The 15404-nt window shown below is 43.6% G+C and overlaps 1 protein-coding gene across 1 annotated transcript in view; it reads left to right on the forward strand.

Moving 5' to 3' along the window:
• SAMD4A (sterile alpha motif domain containing 4A) overlaps positions 1 to 15404 on the forward strand; it is a 74767-nt gene that overhangs the window by 41098 nt on the left and 18265 nt on the right. The window contains exon 3 of the mRNA XM_077466814.1: positions 6317 to 6835. Within this exon, the coding sequence (XP_077322940.1) occupies positions 6317 to 6835 (519 nt within the window). The remainder of the gene's footprint in view (positions 1 to 6316; positions 6836 to 15404) is intronic.

A 15404-nucleotide genomic window follows, 5' to 3' on the forward strand; every position in this document is an offset into this window, starting at 1 on the left:
ACCAAATAGCACCTCCCACTGGCCGTTTTTTAAAAGTTTCCAAAAGACGGAAGGCAGGCTTTTTCGACCATATGTTCATTGTGATTGGCTGTCACAGCGGTCAGCTGACCTAGAGCCCCTCCCACTGGCCCCTTTTTTATAAAGGTTTATGAAAGACGGGAGGCAGGCTTTTCAAGCATGGCATCATTGTGATTGGGTGTCGCAGCTGTCAGATGACCTAGAGCTCCTCCCGCAGATCCTTTTTTAAAGAGTTCTAAAACATGATTGGTTAACCTCTTGGCACAAGCTCTTGCTGGCCCTTTAAAGGTTTCTGAAAGATCATTGTGATTGGGTGTCACAGCCGTCCGATGACCTAGAGCTCCTCCCACAGGTCGTGGTGTGTGGGGTTTTTTTTTTTTCGTTTTTTTTCCGGATTTGAAAGATGGGAGCCAGGCTTCTTAAGCATGTGATCATTCTGATTGGCTGTCACAGCGGTCAGATGACCTACAGGCCCTCCCACTGGCCATTTTAAAGGTTTATGGAAAGACGGCCCAGACTTTTTGAACATGTAATTTTAATGTGATTGGCTGTCACAGCAGTCAGGTGACCTAACGCCCCTCCCGTCAGGCTTTTAAATGGTTCTGAAAGGCGAGAGGCAGTCCTTGCGAGCATGTGATCATTGTGATTGGCTGTCGCAGCAGTCAGATGACCTACAGCACCTCCCACTGGCCCTTTTTTTAAAGGCTCCTGAAAGGTGATTGGACCTCCTGGCACCAGCTCTTACTGGCCCTTTCTAAAGGGGTTCTGAAAGACGGGAGGCAAGGCTTTTCAAGCATGGAATCTTTTATGATTGGCTGTCACAACAGTCAGACTACCTAGAGCCCCTCCCATGGTTTTTTTTTTTAAATGGTTCTGAGAGGCAGGCTTTACGAGCATGTGATCATTGTGATTGGCTGTCACGGCAGTCAGATGACCTGGAGCCCCCTCCCACTGGCTCATAATCCTAAATGGTAACTGGGTTGCTGGCGGCTCGGTCACTATGCTGGGAACCCAGCCTTGGCATTGAAATGTAGGCAAATAAACAGATTTGTATAGCCGGCGTTTGGGCTCCACCCTCTGCGCTGACTCCTATGTGCGTTACGCAAGCAGGGAAGAGGTGAAACCCACTGTTGCTGTTGCCTTTTATTTTTCATTACCTTTCATCCAGGATTTATTTTGACATCAAGAAAGTAAAATATAACAATTTTTGTTACTTTTAATACTTGTATATATATTTTTTTTTTTGGCCTATGCCTCCGCCCCCAAAGGACGACAACTGAGGAGAAAAGATGGACAGTCCCTCCAAATGTGGGGCCGTTGGGAGCTCTGGTTCACCACGCCCATGTAATGTGTGTTACTGCGTCTACTTGTAGTCTCCACCAGGTGGCACTGTGGCAGGGTGACAACACCGGAGCACATTGTAGAGATGGTTGTCACCTTGTAACAGTAAGTGTATTAGGTCGGCACTAAAGTGAACCTGTCGCGTGGCAGCCAGAATCTGCAGAAACCCCCCCCCCCCCCCCCCCCCCCCTAGAGCCCGGCGGACGTATAGGGATCGGTAAGCAGCTGTGGAATCCCACGTCCATCCAGACCCCTTTGTGTGCTCGCTGCGCTCCAGTGTTAATCCTGGCCTTGTTCACAGGTGACTCACTGAGGTTTTCCTGTCAATGTCGCTCGGGTTTGTCTACTTTTTTCCCTTGTTTTTGTTGTCGTCTGTGGCCGCCGTCCCATCCCGCCCTCCCCCAGAAAAAAACACGGCCGAGCTGGAAGCCCTTTCCTTCAAAGAGCCGATCTGGGCAGTGAAAGGGCCCTCTATTCCCCGGACAGACGCCGGCCAATCCAATCCCAGGGCCTTTTGCTTGTGTTTTTTTTCCTCATAGCCTTCCTTTAAAAGTGGACCTGTATTAACCACGTTCACCCCCCTTCCTGCTCAGGCCAATTGTTGGCGTTCAGCGTTGCCACACTTTGAAGGACAATTGCGCGGTCATGTGACACTGTACACATGGGATGGATTTTTTAATTATTTTTTTTATTATTATTTTTTTTTTTTTCTCCCACACAAATAGATCTTCCTTTTTGGTGGTATTTAGTCACCACTGGGTTTTTATTTTTGCAAAAGAAACATTTAGAACATTATTTATTTATTTATTTATTTATTTTTTCTTTCGTTCGTTATAAAAAATTTTAAATAAGTATGTTTTGATCCTTCACTGATGGGGCGGCAATGATAAGCTGTGCTGATGGGTGGCAATAATGGGCTTTGCTGATGGGCTTCGCTGATGGGTGGCAATGATGGGCATCAGTGATAGGGCAATGATGGGCTGCGCTGATGGGTGCCAATGATGGGCTTTGCTGATGGGTGCCAATGATGGGCTGCGCTGATGGGTGCCAATGATGGGCTGCGCTGATGGGTGCCAATGATGGGCTGCGCTGATGGGTGCCAATGATGGGCTGCGCTGATGGGTGCCAATGATGGGCTGCGCTGATGGGTGCCAATGATGGGTGGCAATGATGGGCTGTGCTGATGGGTGGCAATGATGGGTGGCAATGTTGAGCTGGGCCGATGGGCATCGGTGGTGGGCTGGGCCGATGGGCATCGGGGGTGGGCTGGGCCGATGGGCATCGGGGGTGGGCGGCAATGATGGGTCTGCACTGATAATGTGCTGATCATCACCGAGGACATCCCCAGATGTGTGATTGGAGTTGGACACAGCTGATCATAAGGTAAAGAGCCTACGTCATAGACTCTTTGCCGAGATCAGGTATGCGGCGTATCAGAGCGACACACCGCACTACCAATCGCCACGCCTGAGCAGCTTCTCCTGCTGAACGTCATGCCAACCTGTCAGGATAGTGGAACCCCCACCCAGCCGCCATTCTGCAGTAGGCCAGATGGGATGTGGTTAACATTCCTGTAAGAAAGCTGTATAATTAATAGACTTTGTTCTCTATGCAGTGACTGTGCCTAGACTGAGATGACATCGTCAGTCTGCTGCAGGCAGAAGGAAGAACTTCCTTAGTCTCCCCTCCCCCAGCCATCAGACTGTACATAGTAGCTTTGTAGCCGGTGTTAAGTGGATATCGGATCAATGGGGTGTGTGGTGTGTGTGTTTTTTTTTTTTTTTTGTTTGTTTTGTTACACTAATCACACAGATATAACCCTTTCAGAAGGTTTATTTACCTGATCAAAGAAGGAGCAAAAAGATGTTCATTGTTCTACTTTCCACTTGTGACTCTTTCACTTTCTGCATGCTTGTTCCAGGTGTGATACTTTGCCAGTAAATGGAACCCCAGGGTGTGCATGACAGCCGGGCAGTTGGTATTTTCAGGAGGCGGCCAGCAGTGGTGGCCTTCGTGTTTCCGTTATGACAGGTTCTCTTTTATGGTGATAGATGTTGGATAAAATGGAGCTTTTCATTGCTGGAACTTAAAACGATTCCAGATTTTCCTGTGCGTTCCTCCGTGTTTTATTGATTACGTTGCCATCTGTCCGCTTGCGCTCTCGCCGCAGCCAGCGTTGTGGGCGTTCGCCTGACATGTTATATTTGTTTAGTACGTCAATATTTACCTCTGAGAACTTCTGTTGTGATCCGACATGTTTCCCGATATGACTCCAGATCCTGCGTCGTGCCCCGTGTGTGATTTATCACTTTATCTCCTCTATTGGTAATGGTTGTCTGAAGCGCTGAGAATTTCAAGTTTAAAGGGATGGTCCACCCAAGAGTGTTTTCATTTAGTAATAGGTGGAGCTTGGTGGGCGGAGTCTGCCCTTGGCTTCTTTCTTTATAGGTTACCAATGAGGGGATCTCCCTGATGTTGTTATGTTACCATAATATAAATATGACCAAATTCAACACAGGGATGGTGGGAACCCCTCATAATGGGCACAGCGGGTGTACAGACCCGGGAACTCAGCACAGGGATGGTGAGAACCCCTCATAATGGGCACAGCGGGTGTGCAGACCCGGGAACTCGGCACAGGGATGGTGGGCACCCCTCATAATGGGCACAGCAGGTGTACAGACCTGGGAACTCAGCACAGGGATGGTGGGCACCCCTCATAATGGGCACAGCAGGTGTACAGACCCGGGAACTCAGCACAGGGATGGTGGGAACCCCTCATAATGGGCACAGCTGGTGTACAGACCCGGGAACTCAGAACAGGGATGGTGGGCACCCATCATAATGGGCACAACAGGTGTGCAAGCCATGGAATTTGTCAAGGATATCTCACCATTAGACTCCAGTATCTTCCAAACACTGATAATAGCAGTTTTGGGTAGAGGTGCACCGAATGGAAATTTTGGCACCGAAAATGCAGGATGCGCTTGGCCAAAAAAACAGAAACTGACTGTGTGTTAAACATATACATATACACACATACATTTATGTATAGCTATCTCTATCTCTATTCTCTAATCTCTATCTCGTATAGTTTAACTTTTTAATTATCATGAAAACACATTGATAACGCACCTGTGTTACGTTATTGATGCTGTTTTTGAGTCACGTGACTTATGAAGAAACGCACCATAAGCACAGTAAAATTGTGGTAAAATCATCGGTGAACTGAGAAGGGTCTTCACCAAACTGTTAGAAGGTTGGAAGAGCACAATTGTCTATGATGTCTTTGTATGATGGAGTATTATCAGGACTCTTCAATGGACTCCAGCATTCAAGGAGGTGTCTGTATCCTTTTGGGCCATATGGTGTGTCTGATAAGAGTGAGAGGACCCTATTACCGTTATTAGTAGGGTTCTTTCATCATGAACCTCCAAGGACAGGACTGGTGTTGGATGAGAAGACCTGGCTCGCACATCATGCCACGCGTTGGGCACCAAAAAAAAAAAAAGTAGGGGGGTGTGGCTGAAGACCTGTTTCACAATTTTGCATTTCAGTTCATCCCAAAGGTGTTCAGTAGGGATGAGGTCAGGGCTTCGTGGAGGACGCTTGAGTTCCTTCACACCAAACTGGTCACACCATGTCTTTATGGAGCTGGTCCAAGCTGGATAAACCCATGTCTTTATGGAGCTGGTCCAAGCTGGTCAACCCATGTCTTTATGGAGCTGGTCCAAGCTGGTCAACCCATGTCTTTATGGAGCTGGTCCAAGCTGGTCAACCCATGTCTTTATGGAGCTGGTCCAAGCTGGTCAACCCATGTCTTTATGGAGCTGGTCCAAGCTGGTCAACCCATGTCTTTATGGAGCTGGTCCAAGCTGGTCAACCCATGTCTTTATGGAGATGGTCCAAGCTGGTCAACCCATGTCTTTATGGAGATGGTCCAAGCTGGACAACCCATGTCTTTATGGAGATGGTCCAAGCTGGACAACCCATGTCTTTATGGAGATGGTCCAAGCTGGTCAACCCATGTCTTTATGGAGATGGTCCAAGCTGGTCAACCCATGTCTTTATGGAGATGGTCCAAGCTGGTCAACCCATGTCTTTATGGAGATGGTCCAAGCTGGTCAACCCATGTCTTTATGGAGATGGTCCAAGCTGGTCAACCCATGTCTTTATGGAGATGGTCCAAGCTGGTCAACCCATGTCTTTATGGAGATGGTCCAAGCTGGTCAACCCATGTCTTTATGGAGATGGTCCAAGCTGGACAACCCATGTCTTTATGGAGCTGGTCCAAACTGGTCACACAACGTCCTTATGGAGCTGGCTTTGTACACAGGGGCTGTGGTGCTGGAATGGTAAAGGGTCTTCACCAAACGATCACCACAAGTTTGGAGGAGCACATTTGTCTATAATGTCTTTGTATTGTGTCAGTAAATTGAGGTTGCATGGCTTGATTTTTAGGCACATGGGGTTGGAATGGGATGTCCACCATGATTATATGGTGACGTGTCCATATACCAGTGTGTCACTGGTCAAATTTTGTAAAAGTGGCCACCAGGAACTCATTATGGACACTTTTTTTTTTTTTATTATCAAGGAGCTAAGGGGGTGTTTTTTTTTTATTTTTATTTTTTTGTGACTACGTTTTTCCTGCATTACAATCATGGGATTCGCCAATCGGCAACAAATGGGAGGTGGTGGACAGGTGCTCTTACAAAAATGTATGGGTGAAAGGCCAAAGCCCTGACACCAGTAGGCCACACTGTAAACACAGTTGTCACCCGTCCCTTGTTTTTATACACCTGAAAAGGAAGGTCCACATTTCAAGGGACAGTTGGTCGTGTCCTCCATTTGATAAATGTTTAGAGCAAAGTTTGAACGTTTTTATATTTGGTAAATTCTATTACGGTTTTCTTTGTCGCTTACTTTTTTTTTTTCTTTCCATGTTGTCTTTCAGCAATCATTAACCAATGGCAGCAGGAATCCAAGGACACGGTGATCTCTCAGCTGCTCACCCACCTGCCTTTGCTGAAGCCTGGGAACATGGACGCCAAAGTGGAGTACATGAAGCTCCTACCGAAGCTCCTGGCTCACTCCATAGAACACAACCAGCACATCGAGGAGAGCCGGCAGCTGCTGTCCTACGCCTTGATCCACCCGGCCACGTCGTTGGACGACCGCAGTGCGCTGGCCATGTGGCTCAACCACCTGGAGGACCGCACGTCGGGCAATTTCGGCACCCAGGGGCGGTGCCGCTCGGATTCCCTGGATTATGGGCAGATGCATTATTACCACCAAAGACAGAACTCTGACGACAAACTCAACGGCTGGCCGAACTCTCGCGACTCCGGGATCTGCGTCAGTTCCTCCAACTGGCAGGACAAAAACGCGGGCTGTGAGAACGGACATTTGCCCCTCTACTCTTCCTCTTCTGTTCCCACCACCATCAACGCTATCGGAACAAACACAAGCACAAGTAAGTCCCGCAACGGTTACTGATTGTTGGTGTGAAGCTTCGTCTGTTTTCTGGTGAAGCTTAAAGTGGAGGGCCACCCTGAAAAAAAAAAAAAATACATTAAAAATTAGAAAATGAGGAAAAAAAAATGAGAATTTTTTTTTTTTAACTTAACGGAAATTCCTGTTGCTAGGCACATCATCCTAATCTGCCTCTTCCTCCTCCGCTGAGATTTTCTGGTCTTCTCTCCTCCTTGCGGCGTCTTCTGGGTAACTGTGTGTCCCAGAACACAGCGCGCCCCATTCACAAAGCGCTGCGCAACTCGCGCATGCGCAGTAGGAAACGGGCAGTGAAGCCGCAAGGCTCCACTGCCTGTTTCCCTTGGCCAAAATGGCGGCGCCGGGACCCCGAGAGCTGAGGGACGGGTCAGCCTCGGGCGGTCGACATCGCGGGCGCCCTGGACAGGTAAGTGTGCTTATTAAAAGTCAGCAGCTGCAGTGTTTTGCAGCTGCTGACTTTAAAAAAAAAAATTATTTATTTTTTTAAACCGGCCCTCTTTTTTAAAGTGATACCAAATGCACACGCTGTGTAATGTGCGTTCTCCCTTCTATTTCTGCATGGGGAGGACGGCGCTGAAATTATATTAATTAAAATAAAAACATCCTAAATCCCTTTTTTCCTAATGGATATCCAGCTGTCACATGACCCGACTCTCTCCCAGCCTGTCTGCAGGGAAACATAAGCAGGAGGAGCTTCTAATCCCCTGCTGTTGGTCACACGTTCAACATTAAAAAAAAAAAAAAAATCGCCTTTGGCATTTACATGTGCACTGCCCAAAAATTCATTAGTTTTTAGGGTGTGGGTTTTTTTTTTTTTTTTTTTTTTCTCGGGTCATTCGCTTTGATCGCAATTCGTTAATAAGAAAATAAGAGAAAATCCTTAAATTCGAAAGAACTACCTAATAACTAGTTAATTTATAGGAATTGTAATTTCCTTTCAAATTGGGCTGTTGGCGAACGCAACGAATACGAATTTATCCGAAGTTATGAATTATCCGTAGTGACGAATGTGTAGCAGCTAAACGAATGCAACGGAACGAATTATTAATAATAAAGAGTTTCTATTATTCGTTACGTTCCATTTGTCTAGATGCGGCATTCGTTGTTTCGGATAATTGATAACTTCGAATAAATTTGTATTTGTTGCGTTCGCCAACAGCCCAATTTGAAAGCAAATTCGAATGCCTATAATTTAATGGTTATTGTTCGTTTAATCTTTCGAATTATTTTAAGAATTTTTTTTCTTTCTTTCTTTTCGAAATTAACGAATTGCAATCAAAACAAATGACCTGGAAAATAGCCAAATTTGAAAGGAAATTCCAATACTTAAAATTTAATAATGAGTGATAGGGAGATAGATATAGATAGATATAGATAGATATAGATAGATATAGATATATATAGATAGATATAGATAGATATAGATATATATAGATATATATAGATATATATAGATATATATATATATATATTTCTCTCTATCTCTCTATTATTCCAAAAACAAAAAAAAAATTATATTATAATATTTTTTTTTTTTTTTCTCCTTTCCGACTTTTCCTAAATTAATTAAACAAATTCAGAACAAATCGAATTGCACATGTCTACTTTAGAATACAAAAGCTTAAATAATATCGCACTGTTTTAATTTGTCATACAAATAGATAATTGAAATCAAATCTTTGGTGTGGGCGGATTACTGCCAGTCACAGGTTGTGTCGCGCCCCCTCCAGCCTGTGCCTTAGAATAAGAGGGAGGTGAAGCCTCTATCAATCTACATGTAATATCCCACCCCCCATTGTTATTCGCTAGTTAGTTGGGTGGGGGAGAGGAGTGGGCTGTCATTTACCGCTGTGTATACGCCCACATGTGTGACTCTACAGTCACATGGGCTGCTCAGATGTGATGGGGAGGAAATGCTCAGCATAGAAACTTACTGAAAACTGAGCATGTTCAGTGCTGACAAAACCGCTCTGCAAAATCCACAACTGCATTGGGGACGTGGACAGAAGGGGGGAGATGGCGAGCAGCAGGATCAACCAGAATACAGAAAAGAAATGTCGTAGTGATGCGTGAGAATGAACGTCATGGAATACGCCATCTATCCATCGTTTTTTTTTTATGATGGGGGGGGGGGGGGGGGGGGTGTTTAGTGATGCCATGATGATTATGTATTGCATAAAATCTTAGATGGAATGTGGAAAGGTTAGACCCGGCACCTTTTTGGATGCCTAGAGGCGATTCAGTTCGCATTGTGCGCTATACAAGTATTTCATTCATTCATTCATTCATTCAATTACAGCGGTGGGGAGTGTATTTTTTGAAGCACCCGATTGGAGCCTTGGGGCTCCAATATTCTTCAAAAGAGTTGACCTGCGAGCGTAGAGCATTGCACTACGATCCCACCCAGGTGTGTTAGAACAGTGAATAAATATTTGCTTTTCTAACTCTGAACCGCCTCTCCGCCAATCAGGTAGCGTAGGTCTGTTACCCGTCACCTAATTTGCTGAAAGGACAGGCGCTGCGATTGGACGCCTATCAGGAAGAAGGGAGGACACACGAGCCGCTGTCTGACCCACTGTAAGGTCCCACCGATCGCTGCCACTGAGACAGGGTAAGTGCCAGGCAGGTGGGGGGGGGCACGGTGGCAGGATTTGATAGGGGCGCAGTGGCAGGGTTTGATGGCAGCACAGTAAGGCTGCGTTTTGGTGGTTTCCTTTCAGAATTTTTCAGTTTGTTTGCGCCCCTCCCCCCCTAAAAAAATTTTTGAGCACCAGCTGCCACTGAAATTGTCAAAAAAACAACAAGTACATTAACTACATTCCTTATGGATACAGTGGCTTTGATGGAATTCCCAGCATGTTTCGCCCTCAATCTGGGTTTCCTCGGGGGATTCTGTCCACTTCGAGCACAAGCCTTCTAATGGGTCTCACCAAGAGCCCAAACCCCCTCCCCAGGCCCTATACTAACGATTGGGAGAGCCGGGGCACCCGGTTCCGAGTCACCTGACCACTGTAATGGCCTCTGATTGGCTACCACAGTGGTCAGTCACTGTGAAGCCCGCCCCCGTGTTTTTTCCTTTCTCTGTGAATAGAGGAGAGAGAGAGATATACATCATATCCATCTCTTTCCTTGTAGAGCAGGGGTCTCAAACTGGCAGCCCTCCAGCTGTTGCAAAACTACAAGTCCCATGAGGCATTGCAAAGCTGACAGTTACAAGCATGACTCCCACAGGCAGAGGCATGATGGGACTTGTAGTTTTGCAGCAGCTGGAGGGCCGCCAGTTTGAGACCCCTGTTGTAGAGCGAGGGGGGGAAAAAAAAAAGTGTAAATAAATACATTTTATTAAAAATATAAAATGCAATACAAAAACCTAGATCCAGTCTCGATCTAAGTCAGTGCCAGGGTTAGTGTTTGGGTCAAGTTCAGGGTTAAAGGTCAGGGTCAGTATTTATTTTAGACAGGATTTATTTATTTTTAATTCGTATTGGTGTGTGTGGTGTGTTTTTTGTTTGTTTTTTTTTAGGAAGGATTTAAAAAAAAAAAAAAATGCACTCTTGTTTCTGGGCTGTACTACGGGTACAAACAACAACTAACATACACATAAGTGATATCGCTGCGATTGTCGGGAACATTTATTTTGGTGGAAGGTTATGGTGGTAACAAGAAATTTACAGCTAAATTGTTAGTTAAAAAAAAAAAAAATAGATAAAAAAAAAAAAAAAAAATAAGAAAACTGGCCCAAAAAAAAAGAGGGATACCCATTAACGTTTTACCACCAAATGAAAGCCCAATTTGTTTGGGGGAAAATAAACGCGGTATAATCCAACTGGATGCACAAAGTAGTGGTGGCGATGGGTACAGTTTTTTACTAACGCATGTCAAAATTGTGCTGAGTTGTTTTTTAACCTTTAACCACTTCAACCCCGGAAGGATTTGCCCCCTTCCTGACCAGGCCATTTTTTGTGATATGGCACTGCGTTACTTTGTATGTATGTGTCCTTCACGCTCCCCACAAATACAGCTTTCTTTTGGTTGTATTTGATCACCTCTGTGTTTTTTATATATATTTTTTATTTTTTTTGCGCTATAAACTTAAAAAAGAGCGTCAATTTTGAAAAAAAAATAATATATTAACTTTTTGCTTAAAACGCTTCCAATATAAAAATGTGTAAAATCCAAATTTATATATATATATATATATATATATATATATATATATATATATATATATATATATATATATATATATATATAATATATATATAATAAAAATAATGCTGATCATCCACATTACTAGTAAAAATAAAAAGGTTATAAAAATACCCCATAGTTTGTAGACACAATAACTAAAATAAATATATATATATTTATTTTAGTTATTGTGTCTACAAACTATGGGGTATTTTTATAACCTTTTTATTTTTACTAGTAATGTGGACGATTAAATATATAATTTTTATTTTTTTATTTTTTGGGATTGCGGTGGACAAATCGGACACTAAGTGACACTTATTGGGGACTACAGTGATCAGTGCTAAAAAACAAAACAAAAAAAATTTAAAATGCACTCTCTGTGCTAATGACACTGGCAGGGAAGGGGTTAACATCAGGGGCAATCAAAGGGTTAAGTGTGTTCCTAGGTAGACGTGTGCACTGCCGAAAATTTTTTGTTAGTTTTCATTTTTTTTTTTTTTCATGTCATTTTGTTATAATTGTAATATCAAAAATCTGAAAAGAGAGAAAATCTGAAAATGTTGTTTTAATCATTTTTTATAAATTTTTTAGATTTGTTCCGTTTGTTTAGATGCGTCATTCGTAACGCCGGATAAATTCGTATTTGTTACGTTCACCAACAGACAAATTTGAAAGGAAATTCCGATACTTATAATTTTTAATAGTTAAGTTATTGTTTTTGGTTATTTAGAATTTTCGAAGTAAAATTTTTATATTTTTTATTTTATTTTTTTTTCGGAATTTTTTTCGTAAATTCTAATATTTCCGAATTAACTAGTTTAAAACATAATGAATTACACATGTCTATCCCTAGCAGAGGTCTCAAACTGGCGGCCCTCCAGCTGTTGCAAAACTACAAGTCCCATCATGCCTCTGCCGCAGCAATTCACGCTTGTAACTTGTCGGCCTTGCAATGCCTCATGGGACTTGTAGTTTCACAACCGTTGGGGGGGGGGGGGTGGGGGGCGCCAGTTTGAGGCCCCTTCCCATAAGGAGTGCTTTCTAATTGGGGGGGGGGGGGCGGGGGGGCGCGCGGCTTAAAAGTAGAGAGAGAGATCTGTGTTTCTGATTAGCCGGAACACAAGACCTCTCTTCTGCCTGTGAACGATTGGTGGGTCCCACCAGCCATCGCGCCCGCCGGTCCTATTGATTGGATCACGGCGGTAGCCAATCGCAGCAGGAGTGAGTCGCTGGCGGCACACGCTCCCCCTGGACCAGGAAGAGGAAACGATGTACAGGTATGATGTTTTGCGCAGCCGGGCCGCCCCGCCGCAGTTACTGGGCGATTCGGAAAGCGGTTAAAGTGATAAAAAACCCCAAATTTATTGCAGCTTACCAAGTCTTAGATGTGACGGCTGCATTCGTTTTTTTTTTTTTTTTTTTGGGCTTTCTCTCTTTTCATCGGGTGATGCAGACAGCAAGTCTGTTTGTTTTCAAAAGCACAACCTCTCTTGCAGTTACATGGATGAGACAAAACCATTTACCACTGGCAGGGGTGCTTACAATGATCAGCATTTATTGATGAGAAAAAAAACGTTATCCCAAAAGGTAAATTTAAAAAAAAAAACCTGCTGTAACAGATTATTAAGTGTGAGCGGGAGTTTGTATATCTAAATCTGCTAGTTCATCCAACACCTCCCTCCCCCCACAGACTGACAATGCTGCTATGCCTCCTGTCCTTCATCTAAAGTGGGGGGGGGGGGGGGGCGCTCTAATACAGGCTGCGAGTTGCTGGCCAGATCAACAGGTGAAAAAAAAAGAGAAAACGAATGCAGTCACATCTAGTAAGCTGCAATATATTACATTTTTGCTTTGGGGTTTAATACCGCTTTCAATTTGTGAAGGAGGTAGAGAGCGGTCAACGCGTGCGTGCGTGCGTGTGCGTGCGTGTGTGTTTTAGAATATAGTGATTTATTAATACAGGTAGACCACAGAAAATACAATGGCTTAAGTATTTCAGTCATCCATGGTTATGGTGGCTAACTGCCGAAATGCGTTGCCGTATTTTCAGTACTCCGCCTGCATTAATCGCTTTATTCGGAAGAATGAGTTGCCGGCTCCCTCGTGTTGTCCTGGGTATTGGGAAGACGCCACGAACCAGAGCACCGTCTGCTCGCCTCCTCGGGGGATTTGTCTGGGCGTTGCCCAGATATAATACCAATATAAATGATAGCGTGTGTGTAATATTTTTTTGGAATTATTTATTATATAATAATAATAAAAAAATATAATTATAATAAAATTAAAAATTATTACTATACATTTTTTTTAATAATAAAATGAATAATATGTTTATTATTATACATTTTATTATTTTATTATTAAAATGTATAGTAGTAATATATATTTTTTTAAATATAATTTTATTACAATATTCTAGATTTATAATACATTTTATAAAAAAAAAAATAGTATTATTCATTTTATATTTTCTTGGTTCGTTATGGATCAAGTAAGGGAAGGCTTTCATGGTCTGTCCGGTCTTTTGTGTTACTATGTAAGAAGCAATAAGGGCGCCGCCCCAATGGTCAAAGAGTCCAAAATGGTATATAATTTTTAAGATGTCCAGTTAACCCCTTGCTGACCGGCCTAGAACTTTTACTGCTACAGGGCGGCAGCTGTGCACCAGATCGTGTGTGTGTGTGTGTGTGTGTATGTGTCTATATATAATGACTCTACCGGGTCATTGCCTACGCGTTTCGTCAGACTTCCTCAGGGGGCTGTAGGAAGTATATATCGTGATGTTTTCATTCTATTGTACCCTTTATGGAGTGTGTCTATTGACAGGATCATGCAAATATTCCCCATAATACCCTGGAAATTTTATATATATATATATATATTATTTTATAGTGTGTGTGTGTATATATGTGATCCCGCACTTCCGCCTGCAGGATAAGTGCACGCTGCTTCTGGTGTGATAATCCACAAATCCAGCCTGTCTGCATGAAAACATAAGCAGGCAGAGCTTCTAGTCCTGTGCTTCTAGCCGCCCAGTCATGAAGGGGGGTAAATCTCCCACAGGACAAGTGGTTAAATAAGAAGAAGCCCAACACTTATCGGGGTTCAGACATTCACTTCATCAGGACCTCAAATATGACCGACTCGACTGTCTTGTTATAATAATGTATATAGCAGTGATGGGGAACCTCGGCACCCCAGATGTTTTGGAACTGCATTTCCCATGATGCTCAACTACACTGCAGGGTGCAGGGGCATCATGGGAAATGTAGTTCCTAAACCTCTGGGGTGCCGAGGTTCCCCCATCACTGGTATATAGGGAGATCCCGCCAACGGCAGTGTTGAAACTTCATGTTACCGAATCCTTAAAGTGGAAGTGAACTTCTCCTCCTTTACAACCCTCCTGGTTTGAAGGTCGTCCTTTAACCCTTTTACTGCCTCCAACGCCTACAGTGGATAAAAAGTCTACACACCCCGGGGGGTAAAACGTCTGGTTTCTGTGATTTAAAAAAATGAAACAAAGATAAATAATTTCAGAACTTTTTCTACTTTTTTTTTTTTTTTTTTTATGTGATCCTATAAACTGTACAACTCAGGAGAACAACAAACAGAAATATTTTAGGTGGAGAGAAGTAAAAATAAAAAAAAAAAAAATCTGGTTGCACAAGTTTGCACACCCCATCACTAATACTTTTTGGGGAAGCCTCTTTTGATGTTATTCCAGCCCCCTGTTTTTGGGGCTCAGTCTATCGGCATGGCACATCCTGACTTGGCAGAATTTGCCCAAAAACACTCCAAATTTGTCAGCAAAAGGGTTAAGCCCTGATGAAGGGGGAGTGTCTGAACCTCTGAAACGCGTAGACTTTTTTCTACTGATTATCTAACAAAATACCATATTGGACTCTTTGCCTATGGCACCCTAGTGATTGGATAGGCTGCATTCTCAGTGATGTCATTGCAGCCTATCCAATCATTAGAGAGCGATGACATCACTGAGAATGCAGCCTATCCAATCACTAGAGAGCATTCTCAGTGATGTCCACCGCTCTCTAGTGATTGGATAGGCTCCCTTCTCAGTGATGTCGTCGCTCTCTAGTGATTAGATAGGCTGCATTGTCAGTGATGTCACCGCTCTCTAGTGATTGGATAGGCTGCATTGTCAGTGATGTCACCGCTCTCTAGTGATTGGATAGGCTGCATTGTCAGTGATGTCACCGCTCTCTAGTGATTGGATAGGCCGCATTCTCAGTGATGTCACCTCTCTCTAGTGATTGGATAGGCTGCATTCTCAGTGATGTCACCGCTCTCTAGTGATTGGATAGGCTGCATTCTCAGTG

This window comes from Lithobates pipiens, unplaced genomic scaffold (genome assembly GCF_037356315.1).
Source record: "Lithobates pipiens isolate NorthernLeopardFrog02 unplaced genomic scaffold, aLitPip1_a1.2 Scaffold_37, whole genome shotgun sequence".
Classification (NCBI taxonomy): Eukaryota; Metazoa; Chordata; class Amphibia; order Anura; family Ranidae; genus Lithobates; species Lithobates pipiens.